At 46.4% G+C, this 23,025-nt stretch overlaps 1 protein-coding gene across 1 annotated transcript in view; it reads left to right on the top strand.

The window, feature by feature from the left end:
* C2CD3 (C2 domain containing 3 centriole elongation regulator) overlaps positions 1-23,025 on the top strand; it is a 49,597-nt gene that overhangs the window by 24,100 nt on the left and 2,472 nt on the right. Inside the window, exons 14-27 of the mRNA XM_035338977.1 lie at positions 609-781; positions 1,787-1,904; positions 3,207-3,475; positions 4,309-4,398; positions 5,188-5,808; positions 6,449-6,766; positions 10,078-10,216; positions 12,085-12,152; positions 13,758-13,963; positions 14,602-14,693; positions 15,562-15,738; positions 16,614-16,831; positions 18,300-19,323; positions 19,747-19,837. Coding sequence (XP_035194868.1) covers positions 609-781; positions 1,787-1,904; positions 3,207-3,475; positions 4,309-4,398; positions 5,188-5,808; positions 6,449-6,766; positions 10,078-10,216; positions 12,085-12,152; positions 13,758-13,963; positions 14,602-14,693; positions 15,562-15,738; positions 16,614-16,831; positions 18,300-19,323; positions 19,747-19,837 — 3,604 coding nt within the window. The remainder of the gene's footprint in view (positions 1-608; positions 782-1,786; positions 1,905-3,206; positions 3,476-4,308; positions 4,399-5,187; positions 5,809-6,448; positions 6,767-10,077; positions 10,217-12,084; positions 12,153-13,757; positions 13,964-14,601; positions 14,694-15,561; positions 15,739-16,613; positions 16,832-18,299; positions 19,324-19,746; positions 19,838-23,025) is intronic.

Raw genomic sequence — 23,025 nt, 5'->3', positions numbered from 1 at the left:
CAGCACTGTGTGGGCTGCTGCAGGGAAAGTTAACATCCCAGCCAGACCCAGTACATCATTGCCCCAAAACGCAAAGAGAAACCCGAGTCTATGTTACTACCACGTTACTCAGTCACTGCTGCTGAAAACACAGTGGGTGCCTTTCTCCTGGTCTCCTGGTTGAGTAGATACGATGCCAAAACTGGCTTCAAGCTGAGTGAAGCAGAGCAGCCCAGTTAGAAACCGTCTCGAGTCATTTTATTTGCTCCCAAGCTGGCACCGCAACTCTGTTCCACAAGTAGCATTTTGATTTACTCACTGAAAGTGGAGAATATCGTGTGCTAGATCCTCTTGTTTTCCTTTGGGATGCCGATTTCGAGCAGAGTTTTTGCTAGTTGCCTTGCTACGACTAGTACAAATGGACGTGTTTAGCATTACGTACTCTGAGCACTTTTTTTCCTCTGGGAATTCACTTAGGTGAGTTTATCCCTTAGCCACCAGGAGTCGAACAGGTCGTGCTTGAAGACGCACAGAATAGAGCGGGCTTCGGTGTACTTCTGAGAGAAATGATGATCGCTTCGTCCTTCCCCAGGTAGCGTGACTGACGCTGCCCCTTTGTGTCTTCCCAGGTATTACTACCCAAACGTCAGGGACCAGATGGTTGCCAAAGGGACCTTGCCTTTGTCGCGGCTGTGTGCCATGGTGACTATGCAGCATCGGGAGCAAATAGACATACAGACCTTTAATCTTCCGTTGGTCCCGAGGACTGATTCCTCAGAGGAATTTCACCTGCGGTCTTCAGGTAAGGAAGGCTTGTGCTTTTTCACTCATCTATAAGGTGAGAGTCTGTGTATTCGCTGCCAAGATAAATTAATACGTATTTATCTTGACAACTGATGATCAACCGGGGGTGTTCTTCCTCCCGGCTTTCACTGGACTCTTCAACTAGCGAAGAGTCAGTGAAAAACACGATCAACCTCAAAGTCCTAGCAAGTCTTAAAAAACCTTTCCCATGTATTGAACTGCTTCGTTGCCGAATAAGCCGCGGTTAGGTTTCCCATGTAAGGTAAGGAATGGGAGGTCTGAAGGAGGGCTGTGCATCGTATTTGTCTCTTCTGTGGTAGCTCTTTCAAATAATACAAACGTCAGCTCTGGGAAAGCCGCTGAGGAAATCTCTACAACCTCCTTCCATCACAGAGGCTTAGCATTAACTGTAAAAATGAAAGGCAGCTTCTTGGGAAAAGTGGCCGTAAGAAAAATGCAAAGAAAAGCTGTGGTCGCAGAGGGAACTCAATATCCTTCAGTTATTTGGTAATAAATTAGCCACATCAGAAAACCTCACTGAAGCTTTTGGCGCTGCAGTGCTATTAAAAAGATCTGCTGAAGCACTGCAGTAATATATTGAAAAGCGATTACAATAAACGCACACACGAGGGCGCGTCGGGGTTAAACAGGCCGTCCTGGTTTTACTGTGCCGTAAATCTGGCAGTGAGAAGGAGCCATTCCGACCATCGGATCCGACTGCCAGTAGGGCAGGCTGCAGGATGCAGTCCTTAAAATCTCCTCCTGTGCCTCCGAATCTTTTGTGCCTCCTGTATCAGGCCGTAAGGAAGCAGAGCACCTTGCTCAGCCAGCCTCAACAATCCTGGATTCCCAGCTAAGCCTCTCTGTTTTTTCCATATGGATTATTTTATGCATGAATAGAGTAAGCTTTGTATTAAGAGTTACAGCTAAGTGTTGATTCTCTTGGATGCAACTGAACAAAAAGCTGACCGTGTCCTTGCTTCCTTTCTTTCACTGAATCCAGGCTTGCTTGATGTGAGCGTCAGATACCGCCGCTTTGTGAAAACTGCAGGAACAACCGCTCAGGCGGTTTCTCTGGCTGTACAAATACACCGAGCAGCTGGTTTGCAAGCAGCAGCCAGGTAAAGCCTAGCCCTAAAAGAAAGATTATCTTTTTTCTCTTAAAATATCTTTATCTGGAGGCAGCGGGCTGAAACATTAGAACAAATTGTAACTGGCCAACTTTCCGTCTGCAGAGACCGAGATTCAAACTGGGTTCTGCTCAGAGTGAAAATCCTTTTATACAGTGGTTATTTCTGTCCCTTAAACGTCAGAACAATGCAGTAGCATTCGTTCTACAGAAGGCTCGAGACTCTAATATTGAGAATCAAGTAGTTTAGACGACTTTAGCAAAGTGAAGAGCTGGGAAGGACATCATGTGGTACCCTTACAGGCAAAGCCCTAGCCGTAGCTTTTGGCCCCTCAGCCTTTTGTGCAGTATTCCTTCCTTCCACGTTTCCCTACGCTGAAGGGTGATATAAAATGGTGTCTGTGTGGGCACTGGATCGTGGTGTTACTGATGCTATTTAAAAGCTAGCTGAGGTTTGTTTTCTTGAATTTGACTGGGGAAACGTGGGTAAACTAACCGGTAAGTGACACATCTCGTCTCCAGAAGGCTGCTGCTGTTACTGCATGGTACCACATGAACTTAATTCTTGAAAATTGCATATTCTAAGTGTAAAAAAAATAAAAAAGGTGGAAGAGAGGGAGTCAATTCTGTAAGCTAAGAGAGGATGACTCCTTATTCTAGAGTACTGCTCACTGATTTGCTCGTAGTGTTGCTGAGCTCCCGATCCTGGTTAATTCAAGTAGAGTCCTTTCAATGAAGATCACCACCATATCATGCTTGAAGAAGTTACTTTTGAATGACCTCCAAACTCTGTATACGTCAGGTGTGTGACCTGAATAACACCTGGATCTGTTTTCTTGTAAAACACTCCGTCTGTTAACTTCACCTCCTTTTACTTATCAGGTGCAAAACTAATTTAGCTTGGCCACTTCCTTCCTTCTGGAGTGGGTTCTCTGGGAAGTTATCCTACAGCTTTGTCTACAGTACGGGATGTTTTTAAAGGTGCTGAGTACTTTCTCAATGACTTTGGTCTCAGATCTTGACGAGGATAAGCGCACAGCCACCAGTGTTGGACCTTGTCATAGCTACTGTCATCATTTTGTATCTTTTCCTACTGTATTCAGGTGAAAAAAAAAAGATGAAAATAATCTGCAGCAAAAACCCATTTTGACTTAAAATACACGTTGTTCTGTCTCATCTTCTTGCCACAAAGACTTGAAAGCTTTGTATTAATTGAATAATTAATTGAAATTCTAGATTTCTTGTACTTTACATTCATTCTGTTCGTTGCTTTCTTTTTACATACTAAATGAAGAGCTGTGGCAGAGAAGAACCCTTCGCTCCAGTACTATGCAGGTGTGGGAGTTAACGCTTACGTCTCCGTGCACCTCTCCTTCCTACCTGAGACAGAGAGGCGCAACACACAGGCTGTGGCTCGTACTTTCTGCCCGGAGTTTGAGCACCACGTAGAGTTTCCTTGTAACCTCATCGTCCAGAAAAGCAGCGGAGAAGCCTCTTGTTTGGGAGAGCTCTTGCAGTCTGCCAGTATCGTCTTCTCTGTCTACCATCAGAGCGTCAAGTCAGGTGGGGAGAAAAAGTGATTGTAATGGCTAAGTGGAGTTGGATAATGATCCAGTCCCTTAATTTTCAGTGTAGGAGGCAGACTATTCTGTGCAGTTGCTAATAGATGTCATTACCTAAACGGCCTTCAGAGAAGGCTTTGGGAGGGACTGTTCCCCTTGCACAAAGAGTTAAGGCTTCCAATGCCCCAGTTGATCGAGATCACCTTTTAAATGAAAAGATAACAATTAAAAGTAAGAGTTCTTAACTCCTGAAGCACGCTGGCTTTGTATGTATGCCCTATTGCCTTCGCGTCATGAATGAGGTAATGGAGGTTCAGAAAAATGACAACTTAAAATCCTCCAGTGATCCTATGGCAGATAAGCAAGATTTTTAATATCACAACAGCAACACGATGTAGCATTATTTTATAAACAACAGATAGCTAAAGATGACGTTGTTTCTTACTTCTGGGGAAGAAAAGTCAGAAGTGGCATGTTGGGAGAGTAACCGAGTAGTGGTGTACAGCACCAGCTCCCTACTCGTTAATTAATGCTCACCTGTGGAAACATTCCCCAAAAGCTTCTCCAATTTCAGTGGTGGTGGAGCACGTATCCTGTAATTAATGTGCATTGGGAACGCTTACAGACAAGCTTTGTTGACACCCCTGCTTCTCACTGAATTTGGCTTCATATTTTCTGCACCCTTTGTTTTGACTTCTTCCTTTCTTCATGGGTTTAAAGTGTTTCCCGTATGACAGAGGAGCTGTTTGCTGTTGATGCGATGCAGATTTTCTTTCAAAGCTTCTCAATCTTTTGTTCTAGCTCGGTGTAGTTACAAAATGATTTGTTTTCCAGCCACTGACACGTTGGCAGCTCGGACATCAAGAGATTATCTTCTTGGGACAGTTACAATTCCAACCAGAGACCTACTGAGAAGAAGATCAGGTAATGCAGCAGCGTTACCAACGTTCCGTGTACATGCTATTGTCATTGCTTAAAACAATTTTGATTCCTTTGCTGTTTTTTAGACTAAAGTTCTCCCAGATCTTGCACGTCTTCATTAAAAACCCTGTATTAGAAAGCCCATAAATGAGATGCTGTCTGAAGATCAGTTCTTAGGGTGTAGGATCTGACTGTCTCGTGCGTTGAGCCCAATTTACGCTGCTAACATGGATTTTTTGGGAAACTGCAGGAGAAACGGCAACTCCTTGTCCTATCTCTACGCTCCCTGATAAAGAGTCCCTCATCTTTCCTGTAGGAAATGATGTTTTCATTATAATAATGTAGTTTTTCATCAGCATATTGATGTTTTCGTTATCATCTGGTTTATTTCCGCTTTAATTTCAGGGTAGCGCTCATTTTCGCCAACCACAAAGTTTTCAGTTTATTTTTAAGAAAACGGGGATGGAATTTTTTAAGAAAGTGGGAAGAGAGGAGGAAAAAAAACCTGAGAATGCCTAATTTTATAGTAGGAGACTCACGGGATATAACCACATTGTAAAACGAGTACCGGTCATGAAATGGAAAGCAAAACGTGTTTTGGATCAGCACTACCTGTGAGGTTGTCTGGGGTCTAACAATGTGCTGCTTTTTCAGGCTAGAAATGAATTCCAAACTCCCAGGAAACGGACGCCTCGAGTACCGGTTCTTGACTGTTGACCAGACTGCAGAAACTTTTTTGCTGACGTTTTCAGAGGGTAGGCAAAAGTCTAATGACGATCTCTTTTCCGGAAGGTATTACAGGCTGGTACCCCGTTACCCTCGCTGAAGAGGCAATGCCTTCACACCGCGCTAACATCATGCAGGCCGTTGGGGGAGGACTGGACCTTTCCGTGACTTTTGCTCATCACGGTGACAGGGAGCGTGTGTTGGAGGCTGCTAAGCTTCTGGGATGGAACAGCGAGGAAAGCCCTGAGGACAGTTTGGATGAGAGTGACGAAGGGGATCAGGGGGACAATCCAGTGGCTGTGACCATTTCAACCCCAAGAGTGTGGCTGCCCGTCCACTGCGTGCTGCTCGCGGGGCAGACGCACCTGAACAGAAGCACTCACTGCTACCTCAGGTATAAGCTGTACGATCAGGAAGCCACGTGGACCTCGCTTAGGAGGCCAAAACTGAGTGACGACGCAAGGAACGTCACGGTGAGCTTTAAGAAACCAAACGAGGTGACCCTCCGAAGGAGCCAAGGGCTGATTTGGTTCTTCAGGGAGGAGAAATTAGAAATCCAGGTGTGGTGGGCATACGGCAAAGAAAATGATGCGGAAAGACCGCTTGATACAGATCGTCTCATTGGATCCGCCTATGTCGACCTCGGAGCGTTAGCAGAGAGGTCAAGGAAAGCACTGAGCGTTGGTGGTAAGTTCCTGAAGAGCGTTGCCATGTTTTAGTCCTCTATTGATGTTGCTTAAATCCGTAGCGTAGCAAAAAATGTTTTGTCCTCAATGCAACACACACTGAAATCCTCCTTTCATCGATGATAAACAAGGTTCAGATGTTTGCCCCTCTGGGTTCAAAACCTAGCAAGCTTAAATGGATGCAGCATTGGTAGCGATGATCAGGAACAGGGAATGCAATTAGCCGAGCTGGATTAACGAGGAACGTTCCTTGAGTACGGCAGTTCGGGCATCGTAATAGAGTGAGAATAGAATATCTCAAGAAGCCTGAACGTTTGTAGTCAGAGCAGAGGACTAAGCAAGAGAAGATCACATGTGTATGCAGAGGCGCTCTTCACGGGACTCTCGGGAAGCTGGCGTGTTTTCAAACAGCAATCTGAGGTGCTAGGGAGAAAATGAAGTGCGCCATTTGCAGGTTTGGTCACAATTTTTACCCTTCCAAGCTGAAACTCTTCCCTGGGTGATACCTGGCTTAGAAATTACGTTGAAAATCAAAATTCGTTCTGCTGAGAGGTCTCAAAATAAGGAACTGGACCAGCTCTTTCCAAGATCCTAGCCTTTCTTTCTCTTCTTTAGCTGGTTGTTTGTGAATTCTCTTGCAGGAGTTTACCCCTTGTTCCGATGCAATGCTGCAGACCTAGCGGGGGCTGCTGTCCGTGTTCACGTCGCCCTTTCTTCCACTTCTGCTGCCCTGACCAGCAGACTTCACTGCGCTGAGGAGTACAGCAGCAGTGAAGATGAAAGCACAGAGAAAGCACCTGGTCCGAGCCAAGAGGTCCCTGAGAATCACTGTCAGAATCTGGATGTCCTAAGTTCAGAAATCCCCAGTGAGAAACCGCAAGAAGGCGACGAGGAGTTTCTGGAAAACACGGTTGCTGTCAATATCCTGGTGGAAAGAGCAATGCATCTAAGTTTAAAAGGTAAACCACCAGCAGCAGCCTTTCTGGTGTTGTTGGCTTTGTTTTAAATTTCTGTGTGTGTGTGTGTGTGTGTGTGTGTACTTTTGCTTGGTTGGTTTGTTTCCTGGGTTCTGCTCCTTACAGGAACCGTACGGGGCAATTTACAGACAGAAAGCCCAAGAATTTTCTTCCGTCTTGCTCCAGCAGTGAATGAACGCAGCGGGTTTTGGTCTTGGCTCGCAGTATTGCAACCCTGAGACCATTGCATCGTGGTGTAAGTCAAGGGGAAGCAGGAATTTGAACTCTTCAGCCTATCTCTATTAATAAAAACCAAAACATAAACGATACAACGTTCACCGTAGAGATGACAGCTGAATTCTGCAGTTAAGGATTATCTGAATAACTTAACCCCGAGCTCCTCCTGTTCTCAAGGACTCCTGCCAATTTGCGTTTTTAGCATATCATCAATTTGTAAAAGCTGCCTTATTTGTGCTATCTGGAGGCTGCCAGCCGCAGCACGGCGGAAGGGCAGCGGAAGGGCAGAGCAGCCTGAAGTCCCCCAGGCTTGTCGCTCTGCTTCTCACTCTGTACGGTGGGAATTAAAGCGAGGGGGCTACTCGCTGTGCCGAGCGTGACCGCAGAATTTCCTTTGCTTTAAAATTGATGCTAAGCATATTAAAATATTCCTTCCTAGCGAGCGGTGCTTGGTCCTGGATGTGCATTAAGGTAACGTGGGGAGTTTCCAGTTTGGGAAGCCTTGCTTGCCTCAGGCTGCAGTCCGTAAATGAATCTGGGTTATTAAAGGTGAGCAGTTCCCCACCCTTCACCCTGGGCACCTTTAGTGCTGCGTGACCCGATCACTTTGTGTTTGCTCAGCACTCACAGAATCACAGAATCCCAGAATAGTCTGGGTTGGAAGAGACCTCCAAGATCACCGAGTCCAACCTCTGACCTAACACTGACAAGTCCTCCACTAAACCATATCCCTGAGCTCTACATCTGAACGTCTTGTAAAGACCTCCAGGGATGGGGACCCAACCACTTCCCTGGGCAGCATATTCCAGTGCCTCACAACCCGTTCAGTAAAGAAGTTCTTCCCAATATCCAACCTAAACCTCCCCTGGCGCAACTTTAGCCCATAATGCCCTTGAGCTCGGAGTGCTCAGGTCTTTTTTGGACCATCACAGATGCAAATATGCAGCGTTTCCAAATACGAATAAGGGATTGACTCGCGGTGAGCTTACTGGACGTGTCTCCCTTAAAATCAACCAGATCCTAGTCCAGGTGCCGTGCCAGAAAAAAAGCCCTCAGCATTTTCTGGTCTCACAGCTAAGAGAGTCAAATAGAAGCCATAATTAGATTAATTCTGGTACTTAGTGAGCCCCACGGGTGGCTTTTTACAATCAGTCTTTCCATAACCCTTTAGAATTCGTAGTCTTTGGAAACTTGATGCAACATTATTCGCTACTGCGAAGTTCTGGGAGTGATAAGGAGGTGTCTTTTGATGCTGTACACTACGGCAACGTTTGTCTGCAAACGAATTATCTTCTCCTGCTATTTGTAGGAGTAACTCGCTGTGAGACAACGGATACACTGGAACAGTGCGTCCATACGAGCTGGTTACAACAAGAATTGGCATCCTTCAGGATAAAAAGTTCATGACCACGTTACAGATAAGAAGTCCAGTAGGCAATAGATGTTAAACTTCCTGCAGCTTTGGAAGAACTGCTTAAGATGCACAATTTTCAAAACTTGAGTGAAGTTATAAATGTTTTCCCAAGTCTCTCGGTATTTTTTTGTGTTCTGAAGTCACTTGTCCTGTTTTTTTTTCTTTTTTATCCGTCTTCCAAAAATAGAAGGAAAAGAACCTAAGTTTCATGACGTCAGAAAGGAATGAAATTACTCCCGCTTTGATGACAAAAACAGATTTTATGTTTTTTTTTTAGGTCTGCCTTTGCAGGCAAGAGCCAGTGAGCTGGTCTAGACAGGTCCTGCTCATTTCTCCAAGCTGATCTCACATAACCCACGCCTCTGTTTGACTTGCCATGTCTCTACTCTTGCCAAACTGAGAGTTCTGTTTTAACTGAAGCCATTCTTCATAATAAGAAATATATATTTTTTGTTAAATCCTCTTCTTAGGTAAATCTTCGTGGTTAAGGGACAATAAGTGAGCAGTTGCCCCGTAAGCTACAGCGAACCAACGGCATTTATTTTCACGGTGAATCAGGCTGCAGGAGAAGTGAGATTTTTTGTAGTTAAATCCGATTCGTACTCATCGGTTCTGATCGTTCTGGGCAGCGAAGTCTTAGAGAAGTCCAAAGCCACGTGCAGGGTCCTTGGAAAGCAGAGATGAGGAAGCAATCTCTAACAACGGGGCGGTGTTTGATGGCAAAGCGTGCCCTTGTTTCCCCTTGGCTAAATCCATTTCTCCTAGCAGATTTTGCCGGCTCCATCAGCAATAAATAAAAGCTCCATCAGCTTCTACAGCTCTGCAAGCCATAACACGCTGCAGCAAATTAATCTCGCTTCAGTGACCAAGAGGGTCCGAGCCTGGAGGAAGGGCACATGCAGAGGGGAAGTAGCAGGGAGGTAGAAATCTTCTGATTCCTTCTCTGAATTTCCTAAGTGCCTTTGCGTGTCGCTGTCCCCCCGCAGAGGCCCTGAGGTTCCTTTCTGAGCTGTAATTCCGTGCAGGTAGCTGCATGATTCCTGCCTCTTTCGTTCAGTGCTTTCCAGTAATATCCAGCAGCATCTGGGGAATATCGAGCTCCATCCCTTAATCTGATTTTTGTGTTCCTCTTGTTACAAACTACCCGCCCCTAAGTGCAGGCACACCCAATTGCATCAGACTGGTTCATTCATTACATGTTTTCTCACGAGTGTTTTCCCGGCTTAGTTCAGGACAAACGAGGGAGAAAGTGGTCATGTATCCAACCCTGAGCTATGCTTTTTTCCCTCAAATTTCCCACTGATGCAGTAGGAGGGCTGGGGGGAGCACGCCTGCACTTCCTTAGCAATCGAGCTGGAATAGGGTCCCAGGATCTGGGTGTTATTCCTAGCTTTGCCTCTGACTTCTCAGATGATCTTGGGCAAACGTTTTCTCTGTTCCTTCCTTAAATATTTCTGTTTCTGTTCCATAAAAGGTCCGTGTAATGTTTGCAAACATAAAGTATTTTCAGCTCCGCCGGAGAAAAGGAATATTTCCTAGGTGGTGAATTTACTTGTTAATTATCAATTTTTAACTGATCTACCTTTTTTTTTTTCCCACAGAAATTATTAAGAAGCTTTTTAATCCTTCGGACAAACCCAAATTTAATTCCGTATAATTTCAGGGAGCCCTCTAACAGACCGGGAAGTAACAGCACCCAGCAGCTGTGTGACGTTTGCTGTTGCCGGTGCGGCCGCTCCAGTAACCACGTCGGTGATAGAAGACACAGACTCGCCCGTCTGGGACTTCCAGCAGCAAGCGAGGTGCGTGGCGTGGACTCGCACAGACGTGCTTTGGCTCTGACAGCCGGTGGCTAGGTGTGAAAATAACGCACTGATTAGGGGTGCCCTTCTGCTTACTGCTTTGTTTTCTGCTCGTGGCTTTTACCAGCTGCAAGCTTGGGCTCCCTTTCATTCAGAAGCTCCAGCTTTTTGATCCAGCGAGCTCTAAAAGCTGCTTTGGCCAGCTTTGAAGAGCAGTCTTGTTCAGCTTCTCTCACCTACAAATGCTTATTTCCCCATTTCACAGTTGCCACATGCTTACCCTGGGTAAAACGTTACGTGAGGAAGCTTGATCTTAAAGCTAACATGAGGGGGGGCATTCTGAACCTGCACTGAACCTTGGCCGCACTGAATTTTTGTGCCTTAAGACCTTGGTGAGTCAGTTTGCTTCCACTCGTCCGTAGTTTCTCCATCTAGAGGAGGGAGCTGGTAGTGGCAGAAGGGCTGTTGGGGAGATTCATTAAGATTTGATCTGGTTTATTGCCTTTTTCTGGACATTTTCCTTTGTTTTATGCTTAGCAAACTGGCAAATCAGTATAGCAAACCCAGCTCAGGCTGAGGTATCAGAGCCATGGCTGGAGCAGGTGGACTGACCGCTCCAAGGCACCCCAGCTGATCAATTTATACCTAGTAATAGTCAGCGATAAACCTGTGGTTGCAATCTTGTTCTTTCTCCAGTGCTTCTATACAACATCTTAAATTAATGCCAAAGCAATCACAGAATCACAGAATAGTCTGGGTTGGAAGAGACCTCCAAGATCACCGAGTCCAACCTCCGACCTAACGCTAACAAATCTTCCACTAAACCATATCCCTGAGCTCTACATCTAAACGTCTTGTAAAGACCTCCAGGGATGGGGACTCAACCCCTTCCCTGGGCAGCCTATTCCAGTGCCTCACAACCCGTTCAGGAAAGAAGTTCTTCCCAATATCCAACCTAAACCTCCCCTGGCGCAACTTGAGCCCATTCCCCCTCGTCCTGTCCTCAGGCACGTGGGAGAACAGACCAACCCCCACCTCGCTACAGCCTCCCTTCAGGTACCTGTAGAGTGCAATAAGGTCACCCCTGAGCCTCCTCTTCTCCAGGCTGAATAAGCCCAGCTCCTTCAGCCGCTCCTCGTAAGCCTTGTTCTCCAGACCCTTCACCAGCTTCGTAGCCCTTCTCTGGAATAGCCAAGGGCGTTTCCTAAACGAGGTGAAACAAGTCAGGTGCAGGCAACAGGAAAGCATACTTAGTTTATTTCGTCTGCCACAAAATGCTTGCAAATCACTGCACAGCAGCGGGCTTTCCCTACCAGACTGTGTTGAGTTGGGTTTTTGGCTTTAGGGAATTGTAATATGAAGGTGAAACCGTTGCGAGACTGATAGCTGAAGATTAAAGGTTTGCTTCTGAGGTCGCTTATGCCCCAACTCCTATCTGAATTGCTTTAAGCAACTTAAAAGCTGCTCCGCTAAGATATTGGTCATTTCAGTGTTCAGGGTTTGGGTTGGTTTTTGAGAAATCAGCTTCAGATATTGCAGCTTTCGACCATAACCCCAGTGTTTTGCTGTCTCTGTACGTACTGAGGCATGAGACCAACTGTTTCTCTTGCCTAAGATTCCTTGTGGTTTCCATGTCGTATGAGAGTGAGGAGAGGGAAATACTCCTTGAATAATCAAAAGCCCACGCCATGTGAGATAGTTATGCTTTTGAGGACTTCATCTATTTACTTATTTATTTTCTGCTCATCACTCCAGGAAGAAACTGATTTGTCTGGGTAAATACAACGTCCCTGAATCTTCGGAGACGTTTTCCTGTGCTTGCTCTTTTTCCTACTTCCCATAACGAAATACGATTTTATTCTTCACAGATTATCCAAAGAACTTCTGCTGGATCCACAGCAAACCTTGGTCTTCAAAGTGTGGCATAAAGCAGCAGGTAAAATTTGTAGGGCTCTGCTGAGAGGAGAGTTTTTCTGCATCCCTTTCCTTGGGTCACTTCAAGTAAATGGAAGAGTGGGATTGTAAAGATGTTTTTGCCTTTTCACTAAAAGGATGCTAGAGATAAACACACATGGATTTCCTGCCCCTCAGCATCCTTCTTTTCCCCATTCATCTTCTGGCAAGGTTGGGTTCTTTTGCATTTCCATTCCTTCATTTGACAGCATTTTAGGGGCTGGGTTTTCCTTCTTTCCTCCGTTTTTCATCTGCTGTTGCATTCAAATAACGTCATAGTGGCATGGGTTTGTTTTAAGAATTCTTTTTGTGTCCAGTATTAGCAGTCACTGGGTCGGTTGGGGGCCTAAGAACAAATACAAGCTTTTCGTCAGCATTTTTACTGAGCCTTCTACATATTGTTAAATAATAAAAGTTACTGCTCACAGGTCATTGGTGAGAAAATCGGTGTTTTCTTGTCTTGCTGCCAACCCAGAAACTTGAATATTTAATGGATACCAGCCCAGCACGTGTTTAAAAGTCTGTGTGTTGGTTGTTGGGGAGACAGCCCTGCTTCTTTACTTCAAACATCTACAATGTGATCTTTAAAATCTGGACCCTTTTCCCCTTTCTTTTCATGTATTGAAGTTCAGCTGGCGGAATTTTCGCTTCAAAAATAAACTTGCTGTGTCACTCAGCCTCCCTCTGCGTTATGCCGAGTGCCGTGCGTATGCGGCGATTCTCCTGCCAATCCTTCTCCCTGCCCTGGTCTTCCATTGTATTTATGGAGCCATTTTTAGCTGAATGTAGCTGCTAAGAGAATCCTAATAACGTCCTCTTGGAAAGGGTTGTTTGTTCTGCACTTCAGATGAATTTACAAGACAGAAAAGACAAAAATGCCGCGCAAGAAATGGAACAGCATAAAGCCAGTGGGCGTTTTTGGAAGTTTAGGCAACGCGAGAAGGGAAGAAACGTGAGTTTCTGAAGTGGGAATGCGATTCTGGAGGCAGAATGCGTTTGCTGAGGTCATCACATCGGCTTTAGGGTTCATTTTTACAAGCCTCTGGCTGTCTTTTTATTTCTAGCCCATTTTCAAACTGAATATTTTTCACTTTATTATACCCCTTTGTTAACTAGTCCTGGATGGGCTGGGAGCTACCTTCACGTCCTTCCTTGAACCTGCAGCACGGTCCCTGTTCTGCCCTAGGTGTCAGCGTTCAGGTTAGCAACAACCACAACAGGGACAGACGTTTTGGCTTATCTGCAGGGACAAAGCTGTTTGAATTGCTTGAAACAATTTTTCCTTCTTCTCAGCCAGGCACCGCTGGGATCTTAGTTTGGAGGCTGGTAAAAACCCAAATCTAAATCTCTATTTTCTTAAACCCTATTCTTTACACCCCTTTTTTCTTCCGCTATTTCCTTGTTCTTCACCTCATGAGAGCTGCCAGCCTTTAACCCTTTTTTTCCTTTTTTTTTAGTTTTATGTCTTTCCCTGCAGAGCTTTGACACATTTCAAGGCCTGTGTAACTGACTGCCTTTGGGCATTTCTGGAAATGTTTCATTTTCATACAGCTTCCATTAACATGTGCTTTATATTCTTCTTCCTCAGAGACCGAGCGGGTGATAGGATTTGCATCGGTGGACCTTTCTCCTCTTCTTTCTGGCTTCCAGCTAGTGTGCGGGTGGTACAATATTACAGACTTCAGCGGGCAGTGCCGAGGACAGATCAAAATAGCAGTTTCCCCCCTTCAAAACATAAATAACCTCAAAGAAGAAAAGCAGGCGAGGGTTCGGACCCAGCCTCCAAATTCTTCAGTACGTACCCGACTTTCTTACCCTGTGCCCATCTGATCAGATTCCTAATAATCAGCGCTGACTCTAGCTTTCTAAAGAAATGAGCAAAAGACACACAATCCATTCTTTAAGAATATCGCCTTCTGGTTCCTTAGTACCCACAGGACAGCCGTAGTTACAGCACTCAGTCCTCGTGCTACGTGTAAAACGTGCACTTACTGAAAGCAAAAAGGTAGAATTTGATCCTGTTGCTGAGTTAACGTTTTGTGGTTTTGAGTATTTTAAGATACTACTTTCAGCATGTGTTGTTGTGGCTTTTATTTTCTGTTATTAGCCAGGTTTCCCTTTTTATTCCCTTTTTTTTTTCCTGCCTGTTTATAACTTGCCGGTTCCAAACGGAAATTGGAAGCTGTGCTTACAAACGAACAAAGGCTTTAAAACAGCCTTCCTCTATTTTGATGTTTGAATCTGCCTTCGACTAAACGTTTCTGAAATAAGAGAGTGTTGTTAAGTGGTAATGTGGCTCAGTGCCGGAAAATCCCTTGAAAATTTAACTTTAGAAAACTTTGGGTTTTGTTTGTTAGCGCAGCAAGGCACTACTTAACTTCTTTATTTCCTTACTGTGGAAATCTCACGTGTGGTGTTTCTCTTTATTCTAGGTGAAAGACAGCTTTCCAGCATTCCCCGGTAACGTTACAAGCTTTTCCAAGCAGGTGTCAAATACCTTGTCAAAGGAAGCTACTCAAGAACCGTAAGTCAACTGGCTGTGGGTCATTTTGGTCGTTTTGGGGACACAGAAGTCCATATATCTGAAAACATAAAGCCCTGTCAGAGGTCTCTCCCTGTGTTTGGACTTGAAGATTTTACCAAATTCCCTTTACCAGTGAGAGGAGCCCAGGAGATGGCAATCTTGGGACAGGTACCTTTCTACAAAATCCAGATTTTCTTTCTCTCACTGGTGATTCCCGATTGTTGCATTTCCAGCCTTCTGCTTTAGGATTTACACCATGCCAATGCTAAAATTGGCAATTATATCTTCCAGGCCTTTATAGGAATAAGGGTTTTTTATAGTAAGAAGCTAGAACTGGGAGTTACTGGTGTACACTCTTAATTTTGCCGTATCTCCTGTCTGCGGCTGGTGAAATGCTGTAATGTTGCGCATTCCAGGACTCGTACTGTGAGATATCCTGCAGAAATTCTGCTCCATGTCCCTTAAAACAAGCAGCGGGGTGTGTATATGGAGCTAGCAACGTGTGAGAGAGCATGTTAATTCACAATTGGTCTATTTAGCATCTGTGAGAGGTGATACCTTCTCCTGTACGTGTCTTTGAAGTTTAGAGGGTCCAAGGATCAGCATAATTTGGCCCGAACAGCCAGACTGACAGCTGCTGGTGGGCGTTGCGGATTCCCTGTCAGCTCCACTACGGGTAGCTGCAGGGATTTTTTTTTGGTTTTCCTGTAAATCTGACCCAGTCAATAAATGCCATTCTTAATGACATTTGGAAAAGCTAGTTTCACCCGCCAGGGGCTCTTTAGTCCGCTGAAAGCTGTTGCATGTTCTTAGTTAGCAGACTTCACAAAACCAGATGCACCAAACTGCTTTCTGTGGTTAAATGCAGGCCTGTTCCTAGCAGAATTCATTCCCCTAAGACGCACGCCCCTCGTCATGAAGAGCACATGCAGAACGTGCGCAGGTTTCACGAGTCCTTGCAGCAAGCGGAAGGAAACGCACACCGGGCAGCCAAGGTGGACGCGTTACCGCTGTCATCACGCGCTTCTCTTCTAACTGCTCTCAGGTAAGGCAGAGCTGTAGCCAAAAAAGTAATGCAAAGCCTTAGGTTTGCAAAGCGGAGCTTGAAACTTAAGAATTCTTGCGTTCATTTTTAAAGGAAATGAAAATATTCAGTAACCGATTGAAAGTTATCAGTGAGATATCCGTAATACCAGCGGGATGGGATGAAATTGGAAAAGCAGGGACTAGGGGGGCAACTCAGCCTGGGGTGCCCTGGCAATCTGTCACACGGCGCACGCTATGAAGCCAGCAGTCCTTCGAGTTGCTCTTCATGGGTAGAAGAGCAAGCCTGTAAGCTCTTTCATCATGCATGCAGCTGGATGTCCTTTCCCAGCAGGATGCCCTTACTCTTACTAGAAGCGCCTGTTTTTCTTTTGACTAGATCCTAGGTTTACAGATCAGGCCTAAATCTGAGGAGAAAAATTTTCATTACCTGTAGGAATATGGGACTGAAAGAGACTCTGAGTCGTTCCGTCCCTTCCCCAGCTACCACAAGCAATATATCATAAAATCCTTAGAACTTAAGCAGGTATAAATCCTTAGATTTTTATCACGCTCAGTCATAAAGTCAGGTAATAACGTTGCCGTTAACACTTCTGCTGGAAGGTCAAAGCAAATCCAGCTTTCTTGGAGTGAGTACGTTTAAAACTAGCTCCTTTTTTTTTAACTTCCAGCTTAAATTTGTCCTTGAGAAAGCGTTGTCCTTTTGCTTGGGTAGAGCACGTACCTACTGATGTATGTTTCAGTAATAATCCTTAGTCCCGTGTTTGTTTATTTACATGCAGTTGGCTGGAATGATGCAAGTAGAACCAGCCTGCCGTAGGTTGCTTGTGGTTTGGGGGTTTTGTTTTTATCATTTTTTTTTACCACTGCTTACAGAAAAAACTTGAGTGAGCTGGATGAGGTTCAGAGATACTTCAGTCAGAAGCTGACCAGGTCTTTTCCTGACTTCAGTTACGGTGACACACCGAAACCAAGCCGTGAAGAGCAGGAGAGCGATCATCAGGGCTTGAGGAGCCGCGAAGTGGATCCCAATGGATACCATCTTCTGAAAACGTCGAGTCAGTTGGTGTCTCAGGTCAGCAGCCTCATCAGTGGTAAGTTGTCACTTGGCCTGCAATTTTGGTCAGAAGCTGCCTTAAAATATCTTCCAATTTCTCACGTAGTCGAGGTCCGTCACAGAGATTTTCAGACTTCTGTCAGTAGCGATAGCGTTGAGTTCAAACACACTCAGGAGTCAGGTAGATGGGAGTTAAGGCCCTCTCAGGATAACCTAAATTCTACCAAAATTTCAGTGTCTGATCAGAAAGAGGGAGGTCCACAGGATGGTTCTGAGCTGAGTCTGCGGCTCTTTGCCGAGAGGATTGCCATAGATCTGTTTTCACGTGAAACGTACGCCCTACGATGAATAGTAAAGTACAGCTCTTAGGATAGGTGAGACAAAGCTCTCAGTCAGCAGCTTATTTTTTATTTATCACATTCGTTACATTTAGTCCTTCACAGGCATCAGTGCAATTAATTTTCCATATTATTAGTACACAGAAAAACATTCTTAATAAGGCCAGGGGATGACGCGACAGTGAAGGGGCTCGTGTCTCTTTGTACACCTTCTTTTCAGATCTGTGCTTTTTTCACTTCGCCTGGCGTTTCTACCAGCTCCAAAATAACTTCCTTCATTAACCGCTTACTGATTGCACTTGATTTATTTTAACCACTCGAGCCACTGTGATGTTATACCAGAGAGGCACAGTGTACAGTAAAACAGCTAGGAAGCCAAATCAATGCTAGTACTTCTAAAATAATCTGTCAGAGGAGATGATAGATGGCTTGGGGAGCTGCCAGTTGGAAAGTTACTCTGTGCTGTTTCTGCCTCAAGCTGCCTGCAGGGAAGCACCACTTCCAAGCGGTGGAGCTGGAGGGCACGTTTCTGTTCTGCACGGTCTGTTATGCCAGAACCTGCCCTTTCTGTATCACCACCTCGATTTTCTCATGTTTTCTTCTACAGGGTTTTGTGGTGTTTTTTTCCTTCCCTTCCTGTTAATTGTTTTTGCTGCTTCTTTACGCACCCTCCTCTAGAATCTGTCTCAAACTCTTCCTTCCTTTCCAAATGTCCTCCCCCCTTGTGTTGCCTTGTGTCAAGACTTTTTCACTTGCCTCAGAGTGGCTGTACTTTGCTGTTTAACCTAACACTGGCAAACTAATTTTTCAGAGAATTTAAGAACTGAACCAGGTGATCACAGCTTTTTAAAGAAACTGTAAAATCCCCCGAGGTTTTCAGGACTGCCTCAGTTCCCTTAATGTCCAGGTTCCCAATCCAACCATCCTTTTTCAGAACCTGTGTCTGGAGCACAGCCAGCTCCTCGTTTTCAGCCCTTATAATTTTGCCACAACAACTGAACAATATCCCTGAGTGAATTTCAGGTTTGTGAATATTTAATTAATGATTGCCTGACATTTGATTAGAGTTGGTAAGCTGAGCTGATTTTCTGCAGAAAGCCCAGGTAAATCAGCTAAAAGGCAAATGCTCCCCCTGTGCGTTTCCTGATGCTGTTTTCTGTTAATCAGACTTACAGACCATCGCTAAAACTAGCAAAGACTCTTCTGGTGGGCATCAAGACAACAGCAGAAAGCCGAGTGCTGCTCGTGTTCCCCACCAGAAGGGTGGGAAAGCCAGAACTGAAGTGCATCAAGGCCAGGGTGAGTCGGACTCGACCAATGCCTGCAGCGATACGCAGCTGCCGTGCTCTTTCGGGAGACACATATTGCAGGAGCTGCTAGACCAAGCTGTCCCTGAAAGCGAGTCTCCTTTGCCAGCGGACCACATCCAGAGAGCTGAAGGTGCTTTTGCCCTCCAGCCCCACAGCGAAGAAGAATACGAGGAAGACGTTATAGAACCACGAACTCTTAATGAAATAACAACCCTGACTGACAAAACCAGTCCCTGGTCCAGCGTGCTCTCCGAAGTGGAACTGGGCGCTGAGCAGCAGCCTGCAAACGTGGGGCCCGAAGATCAGGGGGCTGCAGATTGTTTGCAAAAAGGAAACAGCAGGAGGAGCAGCTCGTTGTCCAGCGTACCGCAAGGTGACAACCGAAACGTGCTCACTGCTCTTAGCCCGTGCGTTATCCCCCGCGCAGAGCAGAGCGGTCCTTGGGCAGGAACGGAAGGCTTCAAGAGCTTGAACGGTGTCACTGAAAAATCTGAGAAGGAGCTGCTTCGTTCTGCTCGTTTGTCAGGAGTGCATCAAACAGTTGGTGGCCCTGCAGAAAATGGAAATTGCAACTGGGAGAGGACGTTTAACGCTAAGCAAATAAAGCGAAACGCAGAGTTTCCTGCGGCCTCCGAAGAACTTCTGGAATTTCCAGGAGTCATTGCTTTGACCAAGCCAAAAACCACAGCGAGGGAGAAGGAAAATGGTGAGGTTTTAGGTAAAGGTCATCAAGATGAGGAAAAAAGTGGTTCCAATGAGATCTTTGCGAAGAGTGGATCTGCCCGAACAGGCTCAGAAGGAAACGTCGGTGGCTTTTCTGATGGCAGCCATGAAGACCCACCAGGAGAGTCAGGGAAGTCTGAGAAACCAGCAATTGTTTTGTATCCTTTCCCTTCCTCAAGCACAAATTGCATTCAAGGAGAGTATCTTATTGCTTAGGTAGAATTCTGTTGGCCTCAGGAAAGAGAAATTTGCTGTGTGGAGCTCTTTCCTGTGAAGCAGGTCCAGAACTGATGGCCAGGAAGGTATGAGAAGTCACAGGATGGTTTGGGTTGGAAGGGGCCTCAAAGATCGTCTAATTAAGTCCTTGTTCTGCTGTGTTTCAGAGTGTGGTGAGGACTCCCTTGCCATTTGTAACCAGTATTCAGTGTTCAGAATGACAGCATAGCAATTAAAATTAATGAGTTTCACCTTCTGGGATCCACTTAGGGCTGTTACAACGAGGCTCGTTGCCTGCCTCCAGCCCCATCAAGCTTTGCGCGGTCACACACGGCCAAAGGTTGTTCCTTAACAGCTCTGCCCAGGCCTGATCCCGTTGTTCCCAACTTCTTCCTTCCACCGCAGCAGATGGAAGCCTCCATGAGGATGCTCAGCATTTCTTCTCTTCCTTCCACGGTAAGTACGGGGCGTCCTTGCCTTTTTTCTCCCAGCTTAACGGAGTCCGACCGTTCGAGCAGGAATGGAAGCACTTCTCCCTTCCCTTGCCTCTCAGCGCTGAGGTTAGAGGTCGTGACAGCTTCCAAATCAAGGAGAATCTCTCTGATACCTCTTCTCTCAAGGAGAATCGTTTTCAACAGGCACGATTCAACATCGTCGGTGATCCGTGTTCGTTTAGTGGCATGTTTGCCCCTGAAGTCAGGGGGGTTGCTCTGCTCCACCGGGGTCAGTGGAATTCGCAGGTGCTCACTTCCTTGTGCTTTACCATGATACAGGGTGCCTGATTCTGGGGGACACCTGTAACGATGACTAATTTATACCTCTGAGATTGGGATGAAATAGGGAGTTTGCAGCAGAGGGCACCTCCTTGGGAGGTATTGACCCCTGCTCTTCGATGGAGGGACAGCAGGGCTCTGGATGTGGATCTGGGTGCTGCACCACGTGGGCCAAGTGTTTACTGCTCCCAGAGCAGCTAAGCCCTTCGTTCCCCTCCCTGTGACCTATGAAACGAATGCTGTAAGGAACATTTATATGATCGGAGGCAGCTTACTTGATCAAACACAACAAAACCAGGCAGGATCTAATAGCTCCGAAGTAATGGAAACTCCTTGCAATTCATAAACACGTTTACAGGCAGGTAAAATGCGCGGATTTGGGCTGTTTTGCATGGTTAAAATGATTTTTTTTATCTTATTGACACAAGGCTCACCCTTTTCTAAAGCCTTCGAAACTTGTTCCTGATGAAAATACAGAACTGTGTCAGAGCACTCATGGTCATGGCGTGCTTTCAGGATCCTTGGATGCAGTTTGACCGTAACACCTAGGCTGCGGCGTGCCTCGGAGCTCATTAAGCATATTTTTCGTGCTATATCTAAACACTTCGGATAAAATCCAAAGCAGAATCTCTGGCACGTTTCTCCTGGGGGATGTCCTTTGAATTATGATTAGGGAGAACATTGGTAAGGCCCTGTTTGGACGTAGCTGACCTTAAACCAGCTTAATTCCAGGACTAACCAGAGCTAACCTTTTGCAGTTAGGCTTTGTAGGCATCTGCTGAGACGGGACTCAGCTCTGCCCCGCGCTACGCAGCCGCCATCGAGCGCCCGATGCGAGGAGCAGGAAGTTTTACCTTTACGCCGGCGTTAGGCCGCAGGAAAGCTGCTTTCTCGTGTTGTTGTTCCTAGCTAGCGCCCAGGACATCGGTTTCTAAATCTGGGCTTGTTTAGTTTCCGCGCAGTTCAGCAAACGCCGAGCGTGACGGCGAGGCCGAAATCGGAGCTGTTATCATCTGGAGATCAGCAGTCCCCTGTCGCTCACATGGCGCTTGGCAAGTCTCCCTCCTGGCCTTGCTGCTGCTCCTGACGCCTCTCCCTGTGGTGCCTGACTCCCTGCTTTCCACCCCTTTCCCCTCAAAGTGAGTTAAAACCGGTGAGGGGGCGAAGCGGGCGGTCACGTCAGAGGAGGCGGCAGCACTTTGAGACAAAAGGGCTCTTCCACTTCATGCTGCGAGGATCTGTGGATCCTGAGAGGTGCTGCAGCAGCTCAGGCCACGTGGCAGGGAGCAGAGTTTTACAGAACCTCGCAAAATGTAAAAAAAAAACAGCAAATGTTTGACCTTTTTTCCTCCACCACGTCAGATTCATGTCCAGTTTCTTGAGGTCCTTCCCGGCTTTCCTTTTTTTCCACTCCCGTCCCCTGCTGTCCTGTGTGACCCAGCAGGCCAGGTTCGATTTCTGCCCCTTCTCAAGTTCAGGGAGCGGCTTTGCACTTGTCTCCGCTCAGCCCTTTTCCCGGCCGTTCCTGATATAACCCGGGGAAAAACTTTGATGCTAAACTTCACAGCACCCAGCACTGTTTGGGGGTTACTTTAAAGCTCCAACTATTTTTTTAACGAATCGGAGCCTTTGTGTAGGTGGCCCAGATTACGATCCAGATCGTTTCACTGGCTGTAGCCTCTGGCCTCGCTTCTCCTCCCTCTTTGCCTGAACTGCGTTCACGTCTTCCGTGCTGTTTTATGGACTAGTGCTGAGTTCTTGAGTCATAAATTGAATCTCTTTGGATAACGCCCTCTCACGCAGAGGGCACTGCAGCGCCGATTCTGAAACCCACGTTCAGGTTTGCTGCCTTTCAGAGTGACCCGGTCTACCGGTGTGAAGCTGTTTGGGGGGAAAAACGAGTATTTAAAACCAGGAGAGTTAAACTTTGCATTGAGATACCTTTCTTTTCTCCTCGCTTCTACGAAAAGGATAAGAAACTTGCACTGAAGCCAACTTTACTCAGCAGAAGCAGAAGCAGAAGTAGGTGCAAGGTCGCTCCGGTGGGGCGGTTGTAGCCTATTAACACAGATCTGCTTTCACTCCCGCCTCCGCGCGCGGACAGAACTAGCTGTCACACTTGCTGCGCCACAGGGCTGCTCGCTGCCAAGGCGCTTACCCAAATTCTCTGACCTTGAAACCAGCCGACCCCCGGCACCTCCAAAATGCCAGCGGATCCCTTCGCTTTGCTCCAATCCCTGGCGCACGGCAGGTAGGTAATCCCACCTGGTTCACGTGTGTCCTGCCCCGCCGCAGCCACTTCTATAAAAAAGGAAAGCAAAGCAGCCTTCTGTACCGACGTCCTCTTCCTCTCGTATTTTCCAGGAGGAAAATGCATCCTAAAAAGGCCAAAATGCCTTGCTAAAAGCTGCGTGTGTAGGGAATTTGCCTTATTCAAAGCAAAATAGCTGTGAAGGGAAGTGCAGAAGCGTAGCCCTTTCCTGTATCCACATCCCAGCAACGCTGGTGAAGCTAAACCTGCAGATCTGATGTCCTGAGGCTCCTGATCACCTCTGCAGGCTGGGAGTGATACCTGCGCCTGGGAGCTTGGCTCGTTTCCCTTCTCACCTGAGCAGGAGGAAGAAGAGCCCCTGAGCCTTTCTTACAGCTGAAGTTTGTGTTTCAAAAGGTGCCTGGCGCACGTTTCTGTGAGCATTTCCAGGCTGTGGGGGCTGCGGGGAGGAGTTTGCAGCCTCGGCAGCGCTTGCAGGACGATTTCTTTGTGGCTACGGTACCAAATGCCGTTTCATGATACCCTGAAATGCGATTAATTGGATGGTTTGGGGAACCTGACAGAGAGCCCTTGCTCCAATCTGAACCTGTGTGCGCTGC

This window comes from Oxyura jamaicensis, chromosome 1, assembly GCF_011077185.1.
Source record: "Oxyura jamaicensis isolate SHBP4307 breed ruddy duck chromosome 1, BPBGC_Ojam_1.0, whole genome shotgun sequence".
Classification (NCBI taxonomy): Eukaryota; Metazoa; Chordata; class Aves; order Anseriformes; family Anatidae; genus Oxyura; species Oxyura jamaicensis.
This window is presented reverse-complemented; position numbering and strand designations above follow the sequence as displayed.